This window comes from Embiotoca jacksoni, unplaced genomic scaffold, assembly GCF_022577435.1.
Source record: "Embiotoca jacksoni isolate LCO1_2020_lvr unplaced genomic scaffold, fEmbJac1.0.p SCAF_9, whole genome shotgun sequence".
Classification (NCBI taxonomy): Eukaryota; Metazoa; Chordata; class Actinopteri; family Embiotocidae; genus Embiotoca; species Embiotoca jacksoni.
The window spans coordinates 4,028,819-4,051,930 of NW_027185447.1; the positions used below are offsets into that span (position 1 = coordinate 4,028,819).

Below are 23,112 nucleotides of genomic sequence, written 5' to 3' on the forward strand. Positions count from 1 at the left end.
GATTCTTTGTCAGCCAAGACACAAACAAATTTTTGATTTAATTTATTAAGGTGGCAATTTCTATATTACACATCTTTCATGTACATCAGAAATTAAACAGGGAAAAGAAAATATAGAGAGTTACCATAAACCTCTTATTAAATCCTTTCTTTTACAAAAGAAAATTTGTTATTGACACCATTTACAACTTCTTCTCGTGTACAGGAGAGTGACAGTGGTTTAGTTGGATATGGAGGATTCTGGAAAAACAGCTTAAAAAAACGCACACAAAAAAAGTAGCGATGAATTATGACATTAACATATTTGCTTAACTACTGCATCCCCGGGATTTAAATATGTGATCGACCCAGAACAGCATCCTGCGTCGGGGGGTAACACTCTGAGGAAAATCTGGAAATAGGCAATTTTTACCAATAAACTTTTCATCGGGATACATTCATTATTTGACGCTAACTTTGTCTCAGTAGTTGTTACCCCCGTTAGCCGTTAGAAACGGGTCCCGTGTCTCCACCCAGCTCAAGTCTGACGGCTTTCCCACACTGGGAAGACTCCTCCTGGTTTGGTTACTCCTCCACAGCTGGGTCAGACCAGAGCAGGAGTTCAGGGGATTTATTTTTCACCTATGCTGTTGCTAAATAGGATACCTGATGGCCGAGGGTGGACATAAGGCTACCTGAAGGCTAATGACGGACACTGAAGACCCCCCCCCCCAATCTCCACGCGTGTGGAAACAAAAGAGCCCAACGACTCGGACTGCGCGTCCCACATGCTGCAAGAAAAGAAAAAAAGAAAAGTGCTGTGCTTTGTCAGACTAACGCCACCTGAAGCCGCTGCTGCTCAGTAACCACACCAGTCCTTTCAGGGTGTCATCTAAGCATTCAAAAGGACACTCCAAAATGACAAATCACACCACCGGCCGTTTGTTCAGATCCTCTTGAAGTTTGTTACAGCTGATCGGATGTGTAGCACACCTGCCAAGTTAGACCATCGCTGTACACATTCAGCACTGGACACCACGTTGGCAAAGCATCAGGAGGGGTTTCTTTGTACACACACATCTGGAATCAGTACAATAATCTGCCTGAAATCAGCTGTTTTGCGGATCTGTAAATCAATACCAGAGGTAAGAATCCTCACCTCAAGTCGGATCTTGAACACATCTTCAAAAATAAAAAAATAGTGTATTTTTTTCACTGGGTGTCTCAGAATATCAGTTTCAATCTGCTCATAAAACTAAGTAAAAATACTCAGGATGTAAAATGTTCCTTTTAGTGTAAAAGGGAAGACAAGCTTTTTAAATGCTGGCTGAATCTTTTTGAGAGACATTGTTAACTGGTTTATTGTGGAGCATTAAAACGTCAAAACAAGGCAAATGCTACACGCGTATGAAGATCTACATGCAGTTCCTGCATTTTGCAAATGATTCGTTAAAAACGTCTGTTAAGATTTAAAAATGGGTTTGGTTTGACTGGATTTTGGTGTTTTTAAAAGTTCTGACAGGTTAAATCATCATTCATTTCAAGGACTTTTTATGGATCTTGTTTTGTAATCACGACCACCCTGTGAATTAAAAGGTGTAAAATGTCTCTTAAAGCTGATATTAATATGAATAACTTAAAAGATTCTCCGAGAATACTCAAATCCACGACATCCCATTCCACAACCGCAGTGTGCAAAACTCCGGCCCTATAAAACTAGGGCCAGCTGGAAGTTTCGGCCCCACATTTCCCACCACTAGAAATTATGGAGGTTACAACACTTTTCACAATCATTACTCGATTCACAGGTCAAACACTGTATAACCAGGAACACCAAACAGGCATGTCTCCCGAATCTCTTTGAAGCACCAAGATTGTCTGTTAATAGAAGCGTTAATTTGGAGCACTAATAATTCCACCAAATCAAATCTGTCCGTTTCTACTGTCATGTGTTACTGTTTAGTTTAAAAAAAAAAAAAAAAAAAAAAAAAGATCCAGTTTAGTCAGAAGTAGAGTTGCAGATCAAAGAGGGAATCTGGTGCAACAAATAATCTGAAGAGCAACAAAATGTGTTTACCGGTGAAACTTAAAACACCCTCTCGATCGCTGCTGGAACCCGTGGCCCCGTCCGATCAGGAGATGTTGACGGTTACCCCGAGACCACCCGGTTCCCTGCCATAACATGATCACATGTGTGGGGAGGAAAAGCTACTGATGTCACAGAGGGTGAGAGTTCAGGATCCCATGCATTATTTTGGCGCACTTTCTGAGAGACAGGAGCAGCTTCTGTGTTTTGGTTTAGAACGATACGACGTTTTCTGGTCGCGACGAGGCGCTGAGAGGCCTGCGGTGAGCTCAGAGCTGCAGCAGCAGAGGCCCGAAATCCCGACGGCCGCAGTCTTTTGCATACGCTCCCGTAGACGTACCGTACAGGTGCACGCATGCATGAGCACGAACTCCCAGAAACACCTGCCTATTCTGAAGAGGCTCCCTGATTTGAACACTGGTGGGTTGTTTTTTTTTGGTTGTTTTTTTTGTTTTTTTTAAATTCCTTCAGACTCCTGCACCAATTATTTCACCTCCTCCTGGTTGCTTTCACTCCTGACCGAAGCCTTCAGTCTCCTCAATGGCGAACATCAGCTTCTCTTTCAGCTGCTCGTAGCTCTTGTAGGGCGGCAGGTCCAGTCTGTTGAAGCTGGGAAAGGAACATGAAAAAAATATATTACAGTTTGACATGTAAAGTCTTATTCTTGAAAAGACTAAACTTGGATTTGACCCGTGAGGAGCTACTTTCCCTGTGCAGCCATATTGGATCTTTTCTTGTAGCTGTCTGGGATTAGGGCAAGGCTACTCAAACCGTGGCCCTCGGGCCGGATATGTCCCGTCTGAATTTTGCAATGGCCCGCTAGAAGATGCCTGTCGTGTTAGTGATATGATAAAGAAAACTAATACAAAAAACTCTGAACCACAGACAAGGATGGAAACAAATATGTGGCATCTTGACTCATAGACGAGCTTTGTGTGTGAGGACTTTTGGGGGGGGGGGGGGGAGGCCTGGAGTGTGTTGCAGTATGTGCTGGAATAGACCACAATGGGAATTCCTGTGACACACCCGCTAAAGAAAGACTTTGTAAATTAAACCAAAAGCAAAATGTCTTTCTCGAAACTAAAGACACATAAAAATCGATTATGAAAACTGAGAGTTCCAAACCAAAAGGGCCGACGGGTATTGATTTGCTCTGCCGGCTGCAACAAGTAATACACTGATGTGCTTGTTCCGCAAAATAACACATTGCTGTGATGAAAGAACACAACATGAGGAAGAACCGAGTCAAATTATGCCTTGTTTTCTGCTAGTTTTTTCTGGGGACTCGGAGCAATGGAGACGGACAGTGCAGGGACTGCTGACACCTTTTTATCCACTTACACATGTGAGTTGAGCTTTTCTCACATGAATGCAATAAAACAAGCGTACATCTTCCCATAACCAATTAAGTTGCATAAGTATCTCGAGATTGGTCTCATTACCGATGAGCCAAACTATGTTAAGTCGCAAAATCAAAGCAGAGTCGTTGTCGTCACTCAAACAGGCTTAAAATGACAGAAGTCTGATGTATGATAGTTGTTTTGTGGTGAATCACCCGGCTGAGGGATGTTGTTGTTGTGAAAATGCAAAGATTAAAGATCTGTTTATGTTAATTCAAACACACCTAAGTTTTTGCCTGTGTCACTTTTTTCCCCATTAACACATCTGGAGCTGCTAGAAGCACCTGATGTCTGCTTGGAATTGTTTTGATCGTATCCTAAACCGGCCAAAACTGTTTTACCATGTTTACTGTAAAGTTAACAGGCAATAATATTTTGTACTGGTTGTAATATAGGTAGATTTGGTTGGATAACGGTTGAAGTAAAATTACACATTATCAGGTGTTCTTAGGAAGTGGGAACTTTTATTGCGAGGACCCAGGAAGTGGTGCACGGTAGAACAACTTCAAACTGTTTTTTTCTCATCGAGTAACAGTCGTCTTGTATTTTGCTGTTTGAAACTTATACCACAAAAGAGATGCACATGATTAGTTTATTCAATGTATTAATGACATTAAGAGTTATTTGGAGCCATTCTTTGACAAAATATTCTGTACGGCCCACGAGCCTTCAGTGATCTTTCTATTTGACCTTGTTGCTATGAGTATGAACGGTCCTGGATTCCGGCTTCACGTGTCACTTGAAAAGCAGAAAACACTAAAGTTTTCTAGAATAAACTGCAACACACGGTTAATCAGTCATTTGTCTGCTCCGATTTCAGTTTGCATAAACTCACCATGTGTGACTTCTGGGAAGCCAGTTTTCTTTCCCCACCTTCTCAATACAGAACTTTTGAGGACCGTTGCTTCCTATAAAGTGAAGCACAAGTCAGCAGGATCTCAAGTTATTGTGGCTGATTGAATGCATCATCATGAATGAGACAGTTATAGAAACCTGGAACTGATAAAACACAAACTGTTTCTGAGCAAACATACTAAAGACCACAACTGGTTTCACCAAAAACCTACAGATTAGAAGAAGTAGAAATGTGCTACTAAATAAACGGTAAATGAAGATCAGGGTACAATGCTTAAACCCTTTATGCGACTGAATGAGGCTCAGAGCGTTATCCTCACACTCGTCTAGAGTCATATTTCACCGGCATGTGAAATGAAATGCCAACTCAAATGGTAATTGCTGTAATCATTACCCATAAGGTCGGCGTAGCCTCCAACAGGCAGGCGGCAGGTGCCAGTGACAAACTGCAGCAGCCTCATCCTCTTCTCATTGTCCATCTCCTTTATGAACTGCAGGCAAAAGTGGCATTTAAATGTCACCAGAGAGATTATACAACTCATTAAATCAATTTGGGAGAAAGACAAACAGCATAAGTAAACTGCTATAAGAGGCCCAAGATGCACTGAGCGAATTATTTCTTTTAAATATAATTATGAAAAAAAAAAACATATTCAACTGATATATAAAATGGTGCTGCATCCAACATTTAAGTATTAGTTCAAATGTTTCCTTAGTCAGTTTTTGGGCATAACAGTCTATCAGTATATCTACCACCTACTTGTCAAATGCTTTACCGTTTAATCAAAATAATGTCAAAACACAATACTACTCAAAAAAGAGAAAGAATTCTTCATAAATATATAAACTGAGCGTCCAGAATATCCAACATCAACATTACAGTGAAAAAAGCTTAAATTAAAGTGCTCACTTCAGGAGCTTGACACTGACCTGCCAGAACCAGATGATCTGTTTACTGCTGCGAGCATAGTGTCTGTAGATGGTGTTTCTTTGCCAGTCTGCGAGGTCGATCTCCTGCATACCACAGAGCATCACCTGCAACAGGACATAAGTAAGTCAGACGAAGGGAGACACACTTTGGTATAACATCATGCGCCAAGAGGTTCTGCTTCCACCGTACCTCCAGCTCTTTAGCGTCAAAGTACTGCAGGTACTGCTGAGGGAGGACCTCGTTGAAGCCTTCGAAGAACGCCTGCGTCTGCTCTTCCACTCCTCTGGACAGCCGCCACTCTGCTACCAGCCTGCAGGGGGAGACAAACACACACCTCATAAACGTCCATAAACACTAAAACAACAGTTCAGTAAGTACGGTTTAACCATTGAGACATGTTGAAGCAACTTCACATCGAATCTACAACCTGAAATATGATTCACTGACTTAAAATTCACTGACTGAAAACTCAAAAAACCCACCTGATGTACTCCTCCTTGTTCTCCTCTGTGACTTGAATGTCTCCTCCTCCTGTTTTCAGCTCATGTGTGGAGATTTCTCCCAGGATCTCCTTGTCAACAGAGAAGAACATCTCCAGCTCGCACTCCTCGATGTCGTTATCCCTGAATAGCAGCAGACACCATCACAGCACAACCGTTAGAACAGACGTGTGATGGATAACGCAATCCATCACATTTTTAACCTTTCACAATTAACTGCTAAAACATTGAAAACCCCCTCCACATACAGCATCTCTGTACTCACTTGATCCAAATGAGGGAGTTGTAGAACTCCGGATCTATTGACTCCAGGTCTTTGAGGGCCAACGGTTTGTTGAGGATGCGTTTGTAAAATGGCAGAGAGAAACCCGTGTCGATGAACTTGCCGTGGAAAAGAGCCTGAAGGACAAAACAAGCTTCTTTATTGTTTTATTTATTTATTCACAAGCTAAGTAAATCTTTTCTCTGTACATAACATAGCATAACCTTAAAATAACTCTTCCTTGTCACACTGATTTAAGCAATGCATGTTTAAATGACTAACCATGGCAATGAAGCGTCCTATGAACTTGAAGTACTTGAGGTGGTCGGGGTTGATGTAGGAGGCAGGGTTGATCTGAAGACAGTAGTTATCTTTACCGGCATATTCAAACAGGCAATACATGGGGTTCAAAACCTCGTGGGACAACAGGAAGAACCACTCCCTGTGAGAGAGACACGACACAAATGAGGACAGGGTGAGAGATGATGCAAATACAGAACAAAAATGGCCGACAAGACAAGTCTCAAGGAAATTCAGCAAAAGTTGTAGATAAACTCAAACAGTATTAAAATATGACCTGCAGGGAAGAACTTTTGTCTCTCCCTTCTGCCAGTAAGAGTACTTACAAAAACCTTTTCAACGTGCTTACGTCATAGCCTCTGCTGTAATCTACTCTGTCGCCAAAGTGGGAATGTCTCACCAGACACTGGATTTAAAAACGAAGTGATTAATCTGTTGGTAATATACTTAATCAGGATTGTGTGAACTCATTTGACAAAAGCTTGAATGTAACAGAACTTCATTTTTATGTTAAAGTTCTGAACTAGCGCTTGAAGCAGCAAAATATCCAATAATTATTCTTGAGGAGAGGTTAAGTGACCGAAGCAAATACAATCAACACAGAATTTATGTTCTGTAACATTCAAATAAAAAAAAAATTCTTCACAAGGCATCTGAACCTCCAGAGAACAGAAAACAAAAAAATGAACAACTCACCTGGCGACACCTCCATAGTCGAGGCCTTCTTCTCCAGGGAAGATGATCCATAACCTCCTTCGTAGATCCTGAGCATTGAAGCTCATTATCTAAAACAGATGATATAATGATAGACTGGTGGTGTACTCACTTGCACATAAGAATCATTTATGATCAAATACTGTAATTTTACTCTGCACTTATTCTGTCTTATTGTGCATCAACAACTGTAGCTTTAAACAAAAGCTTTAAAACTATTCAGGGAATTTTACATTTCAATTCTAATTTTACATTTCATTTCTAAGAAATGTGCAATGAAGAAGAACACATCGTGTTAGGTTGGTGGAGCTGGTAAAGTTGGTAAAAGTAATAGTCTGAAGAAAAGGTTTCCTAGAGCCGAGTGAAATGTGCAACAGCAGGGCTGGCGTGGGTCACTGTACCTGCTGGAAGGAGTCCTCAAACAGGGTTTTTCTGGACACTGTGATCTTGATGTGTTGAGGCAGCGACAGTTGCTGGAGAAAAGGGAACATGTCACCAGTAGTTAGAGGTCAAATGTGCTTTAAGTTATGACACGACACCAACTGCCTGATAATAATTTATTTTCCTCTGAAGACTCACTGTTGCAAGACCGCAAGCACACAATGTGACTGCACGAGTATAAATGAGTGAAGGATGGAGTACATTACTTAAGAATAATTACCAAGTAATGCTGTCAAACTGTTCACGGTTTTGACTCTTACCTGACACCAGAATCTGAAGTACTGTACTTTGGCTTTGAAGTCTCGAACGTAGGTGATCTGGGGTCCATTTTCACTGAGAAAAAATAGGGGAGAGAAACTTGTGTTTGAATACCTCAAAGGATATTAAATGTTACTTTAAGATATGTTTATCCCACGCTATTACCAATATAAAGTGGATTTATCTTGAGACAATATTTGTGGCAATTAAATGTGACTTAAGTTGAAAACCGATGTAATTACAAAAAGTATTATAGTACAAAAGACTTTGCGGGTGTGTAAATATGTTGCGGTTTCTTGGTCAGGATGTTACTGCTCCTGTCAGATCATGTGGTCACACTCTTATCGTCATTCACCAAACTGGTTTATCCACCTTTAGAAGCACACCAGAGTAATTACCGAAGTCAGGCTGACAGGTTACTATCATGAGCGTGAATGACAGAAGCATGAGAGACTAGGTGACCCATTAGCCATATCAGGAAAATGCATCACAACTTCTAAATATGGACAGTGACTCATGTAGCTAAAGATCTGCTGAAACAGAACTACCTGGATCAACAGAGCTCCCTCCTGAGGTGCTAAACTAAACGTCCAGTTCAAGATAAATTAATATATACTTTTCAAAATCTTAGAAGCAGCTTATCGAGTTAATTTGAATGATTGAATTTATGACACTACTCCACCAACAGTCTGTGGTGTTATCTGGCTGGTGACACATCCATCAGTAATTTCTGGTATGAAAAGGGCATCGTGTTCACTCAATCAATCCAGTTATTTATAAGTTTCAAAGTATTATTATTGCAGTTAAGAGCATGCTGTTAAACTGCTTCTTCATTAGCTGTTGAGCATCTGCTCTAGTTAGCTTGCTTGTGTCGTATGTGACTCTCAGAAGATTTCGAGAAAGCAGAAAACGGCACATTGGAAGACGTACAGTGATGATTTTCCAGTGCGAGGGTCGATGTAGGTGGTGGTTCTCCTGTTGTGGTCTACAAAGTAAGGAATACCATCCACAGTGAACCTCATCTCCCAGCCCTCTGGAAGAGGCTTGTCATTCAACAATCTGGAAAATGAGATCACACCAACATTTGGTGATGGATGTTTTCAGAAGTAAATGCTATACAGTACACAAACTAACGTCATACTCAAGTATAGTGTATTTACAGGTTCATTTGATAGTGAGAGCAGTATACAAACACAAACTAACCCCTGCGTTCGTGGGTCCTCCCATTGTGTTGCCCGTGTAGGATGATGTACAAAATACACTCTTCCATTGGTGTCCGTTCTCTTCTCTGAAAAGACACAGTAAGGCCAGACAGTCATCTCGTCACTCTCCCGGTCCATTGTTACATTTGTATGTGTTCATCCACTAAAGTGACAATTCAGGGTGGTGACTTGACAAATTTGAAACTTTTCAGTGCTTTAATTCATAACTATTGAGATATTTGAGTTTAAGAGGAAGTCTATTACTTCCACCAGGCCAAATGCAGTTCACAGAAACTCAAAGAACTACATAAATCTGTCCATCATAGGGCTCATAAAGATACCGTCAGTATAACAGGATGATATTTAACAATACAATGAGTCCCACTACAGATGTCAGGATGCACCATTTCATATCAACAGGGATGTAAAAAGCTCAGCAGCAATCAGGCTGCAGCTAGCAAAGAGTCTCTTGAGTTAGACTCAGCTCAAGCATCAGGCAAGACAAGAAAGGCAACATCTCTTTTGTGAATCTTTATTTCGGAGTACCCACAACTCTACCACTGTGAATTACCCGTGTGCTGGGACTCGTTGTTGAAAGATAACAAACAGCAAACTTCTTGTTTGGTTAAATGATGTGTCAGAAGTCTGTGTAAATAAATTGAAAAGCCTCAGTGATCTTACCCCATCCGTGTGGCAGAGGCCCAAGAGGATCAAACTCCTTATTCTGTGTGGCTGAGACCTGATCTTGTACCTACGGCGCAGATAATCATAATTAATACGAATCAAAAAGCACCTGTGGTTGCATTTGTGATACGATGTACAAACATTTAAAAGCCGGTTTGTCATTAACAGCAAACAGTTCATGGCGAACCACAGTATGTAAACACAGTAAACTACCAGCTTGATCTGGTACTCCAACAACTAAAAGAAGTTGTTTGATGTTACATGCATATATGAACAAAGGTCAGCAACAGTTAAAGACGTGGCCTCCATATTTTGGTTATTAACACCCACATCTCCACAAAGTATTACATGATAAGGAGGACTTCTCACCCCGAATATGAACCTCTGGTTGAACTGCTGCATGGCGCCCTGCAGCTGGCTGCGCTGGTGCTGCCATTGCTCATAGTTGCGCACTGTCTCCATTGTTGGGCGCTGCCATGTGGTGGTTCGTGTGATGTGATCGACGAAGTAGACCCGGCCCATCTGGTCAACACGACGCTCCCAGCTGAAGACAAAGGGGACGGCGAGAGAATGGGAGAAAGAAGAAGAGTGTTTGCGGTCAGACTGGATAAAAAACTAAAGCACCTCAAAGCCATGCACAATTCAAACCAGTTAAATATCACACTGATTATTTTATGTAAATTGCTACACATATGGAGCCAGGTGAAGTAGGGTCAGGAAGGTTTTTGGTACTGTCCCTGATATATATATGATCTATAGCTGTATGCAGCTTCATCAGTGATGGCTTCTTCTATTATTTTGGTCGCGCTGTCGCAGAGCAGTGAAGCGTGAGATACTCAAGAGCACGGAGCTCCGTGAGATGAAAACATAGAGAGCATCAACTCCCGGGAATTAGAGGCTGCTGAGGACCGAGCACGAGCGGTTGGCATCCAAATTGCGCTGAAGGGAAAGACTCGAACGACAGGTCAGCGTAAGCAGCGGGAGAAGTTGCTGATAAATCCCGAATCACCTCGTAATTGGGTTTGTTAACCGTTTTGAGACATTGTGTTAATTTGTATGCGTCTGCCTCGTTTAGAGAGGAGATGAAAGCTGTTCCAGATGTGCGGGTCCGAGCACACAGGCTGCGCACTGAAATACGACTGACTTCTTTATTTTCTTTGAAAATGTTGGTGTTCCTGTAGAAGTTAATGCCACTTACACATCTCAGATTCTCCGTTTCTGCTTGACAGGAGGAAGCCACTGCTGTTGTTTTCTATGTAGCTTTTAAATATAGTGTTTCCTTGAAGTTTTCTTGTTTCCAGTTGTCATTCCTGGTATATTGTAGTCATAATTAAGTGGAAAGCAATTGTTTCATTTTGCTGTCACAGACATTATTCTGTACTTTCAAAATTTGCCAAATTAATGCTGTGCTGCAAGAGCGCAGTCGGGGGAAATAAAGGAGCCACATAAAATTTACATTTATTTTGGTGTCCGGTGTCCTTCTTTTAACCAGGCCACACTAATTTCGTACCAAACTTGGTACAACTGTATTTAATAACCAGCCATGTCAACAAAGTCTTGAAAATAGGTAGAAATAAAACTGTCGCATTAGAGAGAAAGCAGAAAGGGTTATGTTATGGTAGAAATGGCCCATTGGATTTACATTACCGGGTTAAATGGAGGAGTGGAAAAAAAAAAAAAAAAGATAGGTACGTGCATCACAGCTCAAGAATAAAGGCTTTAAAACAACTGTACCAGTGCATGGGCAATCCTACCTTTCACCAACATCTGTAACCAATTCATTCTGATGATCATGTACCACTGTATTTAATACACTTTGCAAGTACGGATAGGTCATGATTTTCACATTTTTGAGAAGTTATTTAATTATAAAAAGAAATTCAATAGTTTATGCGACTATCGTCTTGTCTTAAAAAATACATCTTTCCTTATTTTTATAGATGCCTGGTGGTAACAGAAAACTAGTGCCACAAAGTGGCAGTAATGTACCTAAACGCTTTTTGCAAGCCACCATTAACCATCAAAAGGAGGAGAAGAAGAAAATGTTGGTACAACGCTCTGGTAAAACACGTGGCACTATGAGATAAGATGCTCCAATAGAAACAGAGGAAACATGAAAAGATGACTACAGTGAAAGAGCTTCAAAAAAATAAAATAAAAAGGAGGTGCAAAGTAAACTCTGACAGGAAAAGCTAGCATATAATAAGTCTCCCACAGCTATTTCAAACATTTCAGAGCAAAACACCGAGCAGACTGTTGAGACAAAGATCAACAATCAATGGCCAGACGAAGTGAGTTTGATGTTGGAAGCTCAGCGCAAACAACAGCCCTCATTCAAAAGGTAAGAGTAAAGACATGCCTCCCTTCAGCTCTGCCCAAGACAAGGGTTTTACAAGATGAATGGCATTTGTTGAGCCGGAGTCAGAAATGGGAACAGCAGTGGACAGCAGCTACTGTCATTAACAATGCATGTAAACAGCATGCTGCGAAATCAGGACGTGAACCAGTATCAGGTATTTTAAAAGGAAAATACTCAATAATACTGTAATAATAATACTGTGTCTAAGAACTATCAGAAAGAAAAGAGTTTTTACCCAGGGGGCAGTGGTTCAGGCCGTTCCCACGTTGTTCTCTTTTCCACGTGATCAACAAAATACAACCTGCCGTTCTGATCCACCCGCTGCTCCCATCTAGATAAAAGGAGAACAATAAATTTGAGGACATTTGGCAATGACTTCAGCTATTTAGCTTGCGCATAGATTTTTAACAGCAATTTCAACAAGAGTCATACGACCACAGACGCAGCGAATAACCAGTGAAGGTTGCAGTGACGACAATAAAACAGCTCAAAAGGAGAGGAATTACAGCCTGAATAAAACAAAAGAGTAACAATAAGGAAAAGGCAGTGATGACCGTGAAGCGGGTTCATCACAATCACAGAATGGAAAAGAAGTGACAAACCTTTTGACGGAATCACTGTTCAGATACATTTCTGCTGTCTTCTACAGACAAACAAGTAACATGTCAGCTTTTTTCTATTGATAATAACACCCTTTAAGTCTAAGACATCTGTCTATCCCCACTTTTATCATGATTTCCATTGTTTTCATACAACCCTGTGCTTTTAATATGCACACTTATATGTATCCTTCGATGGCTTCAGGAATCAATAGATGCTCGCTAAGCTTTGGCTCATTGGTGTGTTTTTGTTGAGCTGCAATACATGAAATCCAGAGTTTGATAACACAACCACATTCACTGCTCAAACTATTTCTATTTACCACTCTTACTTTCCAAACGATTAATCAATTTCAATTAATGTAGCTCAACTGTTTTTCTTTTGTTTCTTGGTCTCTGTTCTTCATGCAAAGCAGCAACTCTTATAAAATAGCTGGCTTGGGTACTATTGTAAAATGATTGCTCAGCTGGCATTGAGAAATTAGATAATACTTGCCAGTCTTTTATGTTCCTTACATAATAAACTGGCATTAGCGTTTATGATTGTTTAACAAAATCTCCCTTAGGTCTGCGAACACTACAACATGAGAGCTAACCCAGGAGGCATCGGTCCGGAGTTGACTGCAGGGACTCTGGGAGAGACAGCAGGGGTGATGCTGCTGCTGGTCGGCTGTCTGGTTGCGGCAGCTCCGGAGCTGGAAGCCGACGTGGAGTTCCTGTCCGAGCCTGCCGACGGACTTGAGTCCGGGGCCGATGAGGGCGCTGTTGAGGGGGCCGTTGACAGGGTCATTGAGGGGGTCGTGGAGGGTGCCGTGGAGGGCGCTGTGGAGGGTGCCGTGGAGGGCGTCGTGGAGGGCGCCGTGGAGGGTGCTGATGTTCGCACCGGTGTATCGCAACCTGACTGACTGTCACTGCCGTCCGCTGGAGCAGAACCGTTACTGGAAGAAGCTAAAGAAAGATTCAAGCATCACAGAGCTCATCACAGACCGTCAGACCAGGGCAGCAGCAAGTACAGATACAGATATGTGACAAAGATGCACAAACGTAACTGTCTGGCTCGAGTTGGCTATGACATAACAGCTGACTTAAAAGAACAACTTTTCCCTTCAGCCTAACTATCCGTGCATTCCTCAGTGTAGCCTTGTCTGAAAACAGCTCTTATTGAAGTAAACTGGTTGTACAAAAAAATGTCATTGAGAGCGAGTCGAGTGTAAGCTCAACCCCCTACTTACCCTCAGGGTAAATGTTTGACATTGATATAATTGTACACAGTTAGTGGAGGAGAAAAGTGCTTGATCTTTGTCTCCCCCCTGTTCTTAGTTTCTAAGTGTCTTGAAGTGATCAAAGTACATGTCCTTCTGTAAATGTCTGACCTGGTGAGGAGGTGGGTCTGCGGGGTGTTGGAGGAGGAGGTCTGGAGGGCCTGGGTGGTCGCAGAGGCCTCAAGCCCCCTGATGACACTGAGGGAGACCCCGTGCTGTTCGCTGCCCTGCGGCCACCAGGAGAAGACCTGTGCTCTACGCCATCCACGGCCGGAGAGCTGTCTCGACTGCGCCTGTGAGGAAGGATGGTGGACGGAGATAAACAACAAAGGAAAAAAAGAAGAAACTACAAATTTGACACGAGTGAAACTTGACTGAAGGTGGGATATTGTACCTGATGGCATGATCCCCATTAGGCTGTGATTCTCCATTTGATGTACCTGAAGGAAAAGCACACGACAAAACTGAATTAGAAATGTGAGTTCCCATAAGAAAGCCTGTCAAACAAACAAACAAACAAACAAACAAACAATAGAATGTGCTATCTAATGTGTTCGTACTGTTGATATAAGTATAGGTGTTTTGCTCATTTATCCAACATCCTTCAACTTCAAACAAGTAAGACACGATACTGTCAGAATTAAAGTATGTTCACTAAACAGTTTGAATATTTTGCGTATTTGTCGTTCAAACATGCTTTTGATGGAAACTCTCTGCGTTGACTCACTGTGATGGTCGGCTTCGGCCGTAGCGAACATCTCGGGGTCGACAGTCATGCCGTCGAGGCAGACAGACAGGTCTCCCACCACATCTGACTGGTCTCTGTCTGCACACAGCTGTAAGGTCTGCACCACCTCAGAGACTACAGGGAAATGACAGTATGGTCAGAGTGAGACGATGGCATCTGAAATATACCGCCTGCTATTAATGAAGCCGGGACACTTTGGGCCAATCAGTGACTTGATGCACTGTCCCTTCAAATATCAAAGTCAAAGCAGCATTTAAAAGTAGATTTACATTAAGATATAACTTCAGAAGTTAGTTTTGCCACCAGTTGATTTTAAATCACATCCTGACAAAAGCACAACACCAACAGTAGTCTTTTCTTGGCTTAGGTTAAAGAGAAATTACGCTTTAAATTCCAACTAATTTTCTAAATACATAGGAGGAACATTTTCCTGCTCTGACATGGAACATCAATCAGCTCTCAACATCTGATGTATTTTTTTTTACCCGAGTTCTCCGTCACTAGCGCTGCGGGACAGCGTCCCTGCATACAAAATAATCTAGTTGAAGTCTTTATGAGAAATAAACCAAAAATAAACAGCCCAAAAATCTACCAACGCAAAAGCAGATGATAAAAACAGCAGCCTCTTGTGGAAATGTTAAGTGGAGGGGCAATGATTTATTTCCTACAGAGGAAAAGTGACTAGCCACAGCTGTAAGTGTTTTGAAATACTTTATGTATTTTAAGGGCTGGCTGATGGTTTTATAGAGGCTTTGACAACCGCAAACAGTTCAATTAAAATAACTTTGATGTGTGCTTTAAAACTGCTATAAACCTGTACCACCACAGAGACACCAGACAAGTCTTAGCCAAAAGCTCTTGTGGGCAGGAAGTGATACAGTTTACATTGTTGGCAGCTCCAACAGCGGTTTAAAATAAATGAGAGAAGAACAGACAAAAGATCAACCTTCAGAAACTCAAACTTCATCAACAGGAAAATCATGGAAATAACCCCCAAGCTGTATTTCTACAACAATATGTACTGTTTAACATGGAAGATGTCATTACAAAGACAGATTACCATTTCTCATAGTCCATACACAAAAACGTTTATATTGGACAACACAGATGTTTGGATCAGAAGAATTCAGTTTCACACAGCACTCCAGTATATTTACAATCTTTTTACAGTCTGACACACCACTATGGTTTTGGAAGCCCTGCAGGCCTTTGAGATTAACAGTCAAGCGATGTACTCGCTACCATTCATCCATCTTAAGTAGACAATCGAGTCTGAATGAGTTTTATTCGTTAAAAGAACAACGCTTCTTCCAGCAACAATTGTTAGTTGAAACTGGCACACAATCATGCATCAGGATTTAAAGGATCGGATAAATATAGATTTCCATTTCTTTTTTTAATCGTAAAGCAGGCCCAGGAGCTACTATAGAAATACTGTGACAGTATCAAAGGCCCAGTTAAACGGGAAATGCCAGCAGCCCAAAATCGGCAATTGTGCCGTTTATACGAGCCGTTTTAACTTCCTTGAATTTGTGACGTGACAAACTCACACTCATTTCACATGTCCGCCCTCAGCCCACTGTCCAACCTTTCTGTGGAAGAAACCACTGAGGTGTCATTCCGTCACAGAGCGAGCAAACTACAAAACCAAAAGAAACCGGTAGTGGATCTAGGTGTGTGTCACTCAGAAAAGAGTCAGCCAATCAGAATAGAGGGTCCATGATATCAATCTCGCCTTAAAGACGCAGACACAAAACAGCCTGTTGTTGGCTGAGCTCCAGAGAGAAGGTTAAGATATGGAGATGGTTTTTGGTTCTTATAACCACAAAAACATCTTATGGATTTCAAGACTGCAAATAAAAAAACAAAACAGAAAAGTGTAAAATAATAGACCTTTAAAATCAAGCTGCTAAAGGCTATAAACGGAAATTCTGAACAATAGAAATACAATATGTACCCACAATGAAGACTGCAGGTATAGTTTTTGAATGAATGTCATCTGGGACCAACGTATCAAAGTAAAAATCCACCCATTCACTCACTTTTCATGTCGTTAGTCTTGAGTGTGTCACTGACGTCCAGGGTGGCGATGCCTAGCAACACATCTGACTTCAGGGTCTGGTGGCTCCACACACGGAACACCAGTTTGCTGAATGGAGTCACGATCCTGTTGAAACAAACAGCTCAGCTGATACCCGCAATGCATGTGGATGAAAGAAATGATTGCCTTGCTATTGTCTGATGATCTGATATCGAAAAGCCCTCCGGGGTGGTACTATGAGGTACTATTACAACGTTTTCCACTCAGCTGCCTTTCAGGGAGCACGAGTTCCTCTTTCTCAGTTTATCTGCATTTAAAAAATAAACAAACAGAAAAACTACTTATACAACTCCCACCCAACATTTGTGTCCAATTTTACACACACAGTTGCCATTAATGAAAGCAATGAGAGTGAGTGATTACACTTGAAGGACAAACTCCTGAAAGATGCCTCCATTGCCATCAATTAATGCACATAATGAACACCATTACAAGCTGTTTGATGACAACTGAAAAATCTATTTAGCTGGCGAAAACCGTTGACAATGAAGTTCAGAAGCTATTCAGGGACAGCGAGGGTCTATAACCATCACTATGACAGTTGTTTAGCGAGCACCATCAGTGGCCCCAGGAAAAGACACTGTGGATTCATGGGCTCAGGTCCGGTTACATCCCATAGTAAACACTTGTTACATAATAACTCTGCCCCGCCGGGTCGAAAAGAAACTGGAGGAGAACTCTATATTAAGAAGGTCAGTGGGCACAGAAGAAGATCCTGCACAGGCTAAAATTAAGAGGATATCTGATGTGCGAATATGTTAGACTGCAAGTGTGTGCGTGTGCACTAAATGTGAAGTCTGTTTCGAAACAGGATTCCTGGAAATGCACCGGACACACTCTCTCAACACTGAGTGGGATTCTACCTGCGTGTAGAAGCCAATTCCAGCAACACGGAAATCTCTATGTTTCCTTTAAACTGCGCGCACACACACACACACACACACACACACACACACACACACACACACACACACACACACACACACACACACACACACCATTATCGAGAACTCAGAGCTGCACTACAGAAGAGAAAATCCCTCCTGAAAGCCAAGACCTGATGACTCATTCAGATAAAAGGTTGCTGCAGGAAAAACATCTGGAAACCGATCAAATGTTACACCAGCAATATCATAACAATTTTAAAAGGTCTTCTCTTTATGTATGTATGTATATGTGAGGAACACCCCGATTTCTGAGCGGCTTTCCTTAGAAATAATGTTGTGCAATGCCAAATACTAGAGTCAGCAGTAATGTTTCACATAACGGGTCTTCCTCTCAGCCAAAACCCAAATTACCACACCGTTTTCATTAATCACTTAGTTTGGACTCTGGAGAATAAAACCATCAAATGAGCTGTGAAAGTGTTTAGACAATACAGTGGTGCTCACTTCAATCAGCAGCACAGCCACTGATGACTATGAGCTGAGTGCTATAAGCTATGAATATGAAGTACTTCTAAAGTCATTTCAAACTGCTAACAATGCTAAAATGCTGCTACTTTTCCTCAGCAACCTTCAATATTTCATATACTGCATCAATAACGCTTTGTAACTAAAGAGCAATAGTTTAGATGTTTTGAGTCTGTAATTCAACAAGTGCTAAAATGTCATTAAAAACTCTTAGAGGTAAAACAGTTCTAAAGTCTACACTCATAAAATGTGCGCTGAGGTCAAAGCTGCAAATAGAAAGTTATTAGAGCTTTTGTAAATAACAGAGTTGTTTTGAGTTCCCCGAGACACCAGACAGGTGACATTTAACACACTAGGATGAGTAATAATTAAGGTGCAGTGTCTGGCAAAGCTGAGTAAATTGACTCTTAGATGTTTTCTGTGACCATTTAAACATTAGAATCCACCGTGTGTTCAGTCGCAAGACCAAACATTTGCCATTCAAGTACTGGTACGATTTTACACAAGTCTCTTTTATGAGCACCAACAGCAAAGGTCTGATTACAATAACTGTGATCAAATGTCAAGTGCGTCTGGAGATCAAGGCAAGAGTTTCACTCACACAGTGAGCGGCTGCTTCCATTTGGGACTGTGGGTGTTGTTGCATTTCTCTGTTTTCTTAGACTGCCCGTCGACTGTCACTTCCACATAGGGACTGGGACCAAACCAGTTTTTCTTGTTTTCTTTCAGTTTTGCTGACAGCACTGAAACAGGAAGAAGAGACCACATAACGGACAGTCAGATGTAGGAGATAGAAAGCAGAACTATGACAACAGTAATTCAGGGACAAGGAGAGATTGTGAATAAGCAGGCCTTTTTAAATGAAAAGCTCAAGTTAAAGAGGGGAACATGACTGCAATAAAAAGAGGATTTTAAAACTTTAGTAGTGCAAAATGTGTCCGGCAAGTGAAGCAGTGAAGCATACAAGAACTACCCTCAAAGTCCATCATGTAAACTACTTCCATGATAGATGAAGACAAGATTATCACACATGGCGATGAAGACGAGGCAGCAGACATTTAATACAGAGCCCAAGTTTTACTAAAAACAATAACCCTGAAACGAAAGCAGCTAAACGGAATTCAACCAGCTTTTCTTTCATTATTTCCACCTGCTCTTTTCCTGTTGTGACACATCTTGTGTGGGGGGAAAAAAAGCAAAGAAATAGAAAAAAAGAAGAAAAAAAAGTGAACCTGTTTTGGTTTTTTTTCAATTTAACCTCTGTCCACTTTGATAAAGACTGAAGACTTACCAATGATTTGTAGCTGTGCCTTCATAGGGTAACCATTGGAAGTCACCGACTTAGTGGCTCCACTGGCCATGACATAGGGCTGGGATGAAGGCCTGCAGCACAGACAACACATCGTTAGGGTGGTGATGAATCACTTTCCCACTGCTGCAAATGTACACCACACTGATGAGATCATTCAGTGTATTTAGCCCAGAACATGAAAGACTTGCAAAAATACACTTCTAACAATTAACAAGTAAAACAACAAAGTACACCCCTATGTCAATAATAAAAAGAACTCTGGGGTTTTAAAGCGTCCTGAAACAGACAAACAATACAATTGAAGTGACAACCTTAATTATTTTAAAAAGCATCAGCTTTCCATTAAATATTAGAATTATGTATAGGATCCCGAGAAGAGATTTGTTATGATTTGGCAACACATAAGACCAAACTGAGATGAATGGACTCAAGTACAGTTCATTCAGAAGCGTGATGTTGACTGCACAACAGTCTCTGTGAGAGGCTTGCAAGAAGCATAAAGCAAATCACGATCAACACATTATCTAATGCTGACAACATGAATGTCATATCATTATTTATATCTCAATTACCTCTAATGCACTTCCCACATGTGCACTTGTTTTGCCTGTATTTATGTCATTTTACTGCTTTCATCGGGTTGTGCCTGAAGCATGCGGTATTTTCCTGGCTATATTTACAGTGCAAGAAAAGTAAGAAAAGACAAAGACATCACGTCTCAACTAGATCAAAGTCACCTCACTGAGCCTCAGTAACAGCTCATGTCACTTACAGGAAATATCACCACTATAACCGTTTCTTCTATGAACATAGTGTAGATCGTTTTGGAGAAAAGTATCTGCCAAAATAATGTAGTTTAACTTGAGCGTCAACTTTCATAGATAAAGACCTTTCATTTATTCACTGCACTTCCTTCCCAGGATCTCTTTCACACTAAACCCAGTTCTCACCTGTTAACATCTGCATTAAAAATAGGAATAAGGGAACAGACTGACTCAAAACAAACAGTGTAAAGAGAAGCATCACATCAAGCAAAGAGAGGCACTGTGTGAGAGTTATCCGTCAGGTCGTCGTGCGAATGGGACACAAATTCCACCATTAAGGTGTAAAAAAGACAAAAGCCAGGCCTGCAGTCTGGAGGGTGCTAATTGTGTACGCCACCCCGCACCGTCACTGTAGCATCTTCAACTTTAAACTGATTTCTAAATAACAACATGTGCCTGCGTTCCAAAGCTGCGTCTGAGGCCCAAATACTCCTGACTGCAAAGAGCCACATACAAAACCGAAAACATGAAATACTTCGATGAATAAATATTTCCACAGAACATGTTGGTCTAGCCTGCAGCCTGAACCATCATCTCAAAAACCAAGTCATCTACTTCTAATTCAGTTTGTGATTTCCTACATTATAACAACTCCCCATAAAAGGATCATGAATTAATTATGAATGGGTGCCAACCAACAATTCTGTAAAAACTGAGATTTGGAGGAATGATGGAGAGGTGTGTATGTTTTTCCTCTTCTTTGCAGGATTGGCCTTGGTCAGATTTGAAAAAAACATTGATTATTGTATTGGCAGCTTTAGATCGAAGCCTTGTGGGTCTCACCAACACGTGATGTTTAAGATTTCAGTTCCAGATTACTTAAATAATACTCACATAATCAAATCCAGTGTAGCTGTGATGTTAATTCCATTCAAAGAAGCACTGAGAATAGCAACACATGATGTGGGGCATAATGATCCCTTTGAAAAAGGAAACGCTGGTTATGTAATGTTTATTTGACTGTATGATATGATCTCTGGAACTCCAATGCCAGCTAAGCTGCACTACTAAAGAATATGTCAAAGGTAAAGAGACAGGAAAGGGCAAACACTGGCACAGGAATCAGATCCTGTGATCTTGACTTGAATCTGGTTCGTTGCGTCACTGAATAATGCATGATCCTCAGACCTCAGTCTATGTCTTCCAGTAAGCACATAGCAGAGCAGGAGAAAGTGAGGAGCTCCTGGGTAAATTTTCACTTTGGCTACTGCCAGGGTCTCGGTCAATAATTCATAGCAATTGCTGACTTTGCAGCCTTGCAAGCAGGGCAACTGTGTTTTTTAGATGAGGGTATTTGCTGAATATTAAACTCTACAAAGGTCTGCTTTGGCTTGGATTTTTTTTTTTTTTTTTTTTTTTAAACCAGCTCAATAACATCACAGGCCAGGAAATTGCTTCTTGGGGGATCTTAAATTAAATTTGAGCTCAAATGGCTCCATCTCCTATTGCTATAGAGCTCTGGTGTGCAGATGAACTATGAGCAATATCGCACAAACCTCTCTTATGACCTTAAACCTCTCAGCATCTTTTCTCAACAGCAATAAGATACACCTGTATCGTCGAGACTACCTTGGCCCAGTTAACTCGTACACCGTTTACGCCATGACTAAGAGGGCAAAACAATGCTGCATATCATCAAAACATACTTTCCTCATGACAAGCTTAGTATCACTACAAGATAAAAGGGACAAACTGGTTCTTCTATTTCTCCAAGCAAATAACACCCAAGAATCTTCCGAGGAGCAACAGAGAGTCATCCTATCTCCAATCAGAAATCTAAAATCATTAAAGTATACGGCGAGTTGTTACAAGTGTGCATGTAATGAATTACTGACGTCTGAGGTGTTGACAAACTAGTCCTCTGATGAAAATGAAACACAAGTGACGTCATTCAGAGGCAGAGGTCACGTCAGAGATATTGTAATGGGTGATAAACAGTGAAAATAGGTTCCATAACAGCCAAGAAAACAGACAGGAAAACTATTATCCGAGGAGACGAAACTATGCACTGGGAGCAGCTGCTGGTAGGAGACACTGAAGAGGAGGAAACCTGCATCATCTCAATAATGCCGTTTGACAGGTGCTGTGTTTTCAACCGGTGTGCTTATAATACATCTGCAAAGTCCTTCTTAAAGCGGGTTCACTGACACGAGTAATGATTAATCATAATTAAAATGTAGTCGTGCCCTCCCGGCGGTTTAACACACGACCGTCGTGTTGAGGAGCGGCTCGTTTATAAAAGTCTGTTAAAGTGTGCTGTGCTCCGTAAAGCCAAGTAAACCGAGCGTGACGCACTTTTCCCCTCAGTACGTATCTGAAGAGATACAGCCCGTCGTCCGTGCATTTATTGCACGCTAAGCTAACAAACGTTGTTCAGATTACATAATTTAATCCAACTGGGAATAGACAGGGGGGGCTACCGCTAACTCAGCTAGCCGTGCAGCGTGGAGCAGCATGTCCCGGTCAGCTGGTAAGCTGCCCCGGACTCTTAAAACATCGCGCAGCTATATTTGCCGGAGCTGTGCGGTTGTTTGGGAGTTGCCGAGTACGTGTTGAATGTCAGCTGGCCACCAGCTCTGACAGCCAGTCCCGGAGAGTAGCCGGCCAGCTAGCTTTGTGTCATCATCATCATGGCTGGCTGGAACTCACAAAGTCCAACGGCTACGAGAAAAAAAACAACCAAAACAAATATCACCGACAACAGACGCAGTGATCGTCTCCTAACACCTACCCGGATCCGTTGGGACGCTGGGAACCTAAAGCGGGGACGCCGCGGTGTCCCTCCCAGCCTCGGCTCTGCGGGATGTTTGGGTTTCAGTCGGTGTTTCACTTCAAGGAAGAAGAAACTTCCACCATCTTCGCAAAGCTCGCGTCACGTGACCGA

At 41.6% G+C, this 23,112-nt stretch overlaps 1 protein-coding gene across 1 annotated transcript; it reads right to left on the minus strand.

Moving 5' to 3' along the window:
• Positions 1–19: 19 nt before the first annotated feature.
• On the minus strand, positions 20–23,108 carry itchb (itchy E3 ubiquitin protein ligase b). Its single transcript, XM_069140185.1, has 24 exons — positions 22,960–23,108; positions 19,384–19,475; positions 18,694–18,835; positions 16,622–16,746; positions 14,559–14,693; positions 14,226–14,271; positions 13,943–14,124; positions 13,166–13,517; positions 12,206–12,301; positions 9,981–10,155; positions 9,609–9,678; positions 8,929–9,013; positions 8,656–8,784; positions 7,728–7,800; positions 7,428–7,499; positions 7,009–7,097; positions 6,295–6,454; positions 6,016–6,149; positions 5,733–5,873; positions 5,440–5,560; positions 5,250–5,354; positions 4,714–4,810; positions 4,300–4,372; positions 20–2,673 (listed from the first exon to the last, which is right to left on the minus strand). The coding sequence occupies exons 2-24, from the start codon at positions 19,451–19,453 to the stop codon at positions 2,574–2,576; spliced, it is 2,772 nt and encodes a 923-aa protein (XP_068996286.1). The 5' UTR covers positions 19,454–19,475; positions 22,960–23,108; the 3' UTR covers positions 20–2,573.
• Positions 23,109–23,112: the final 4 nt, after the last annotated feature.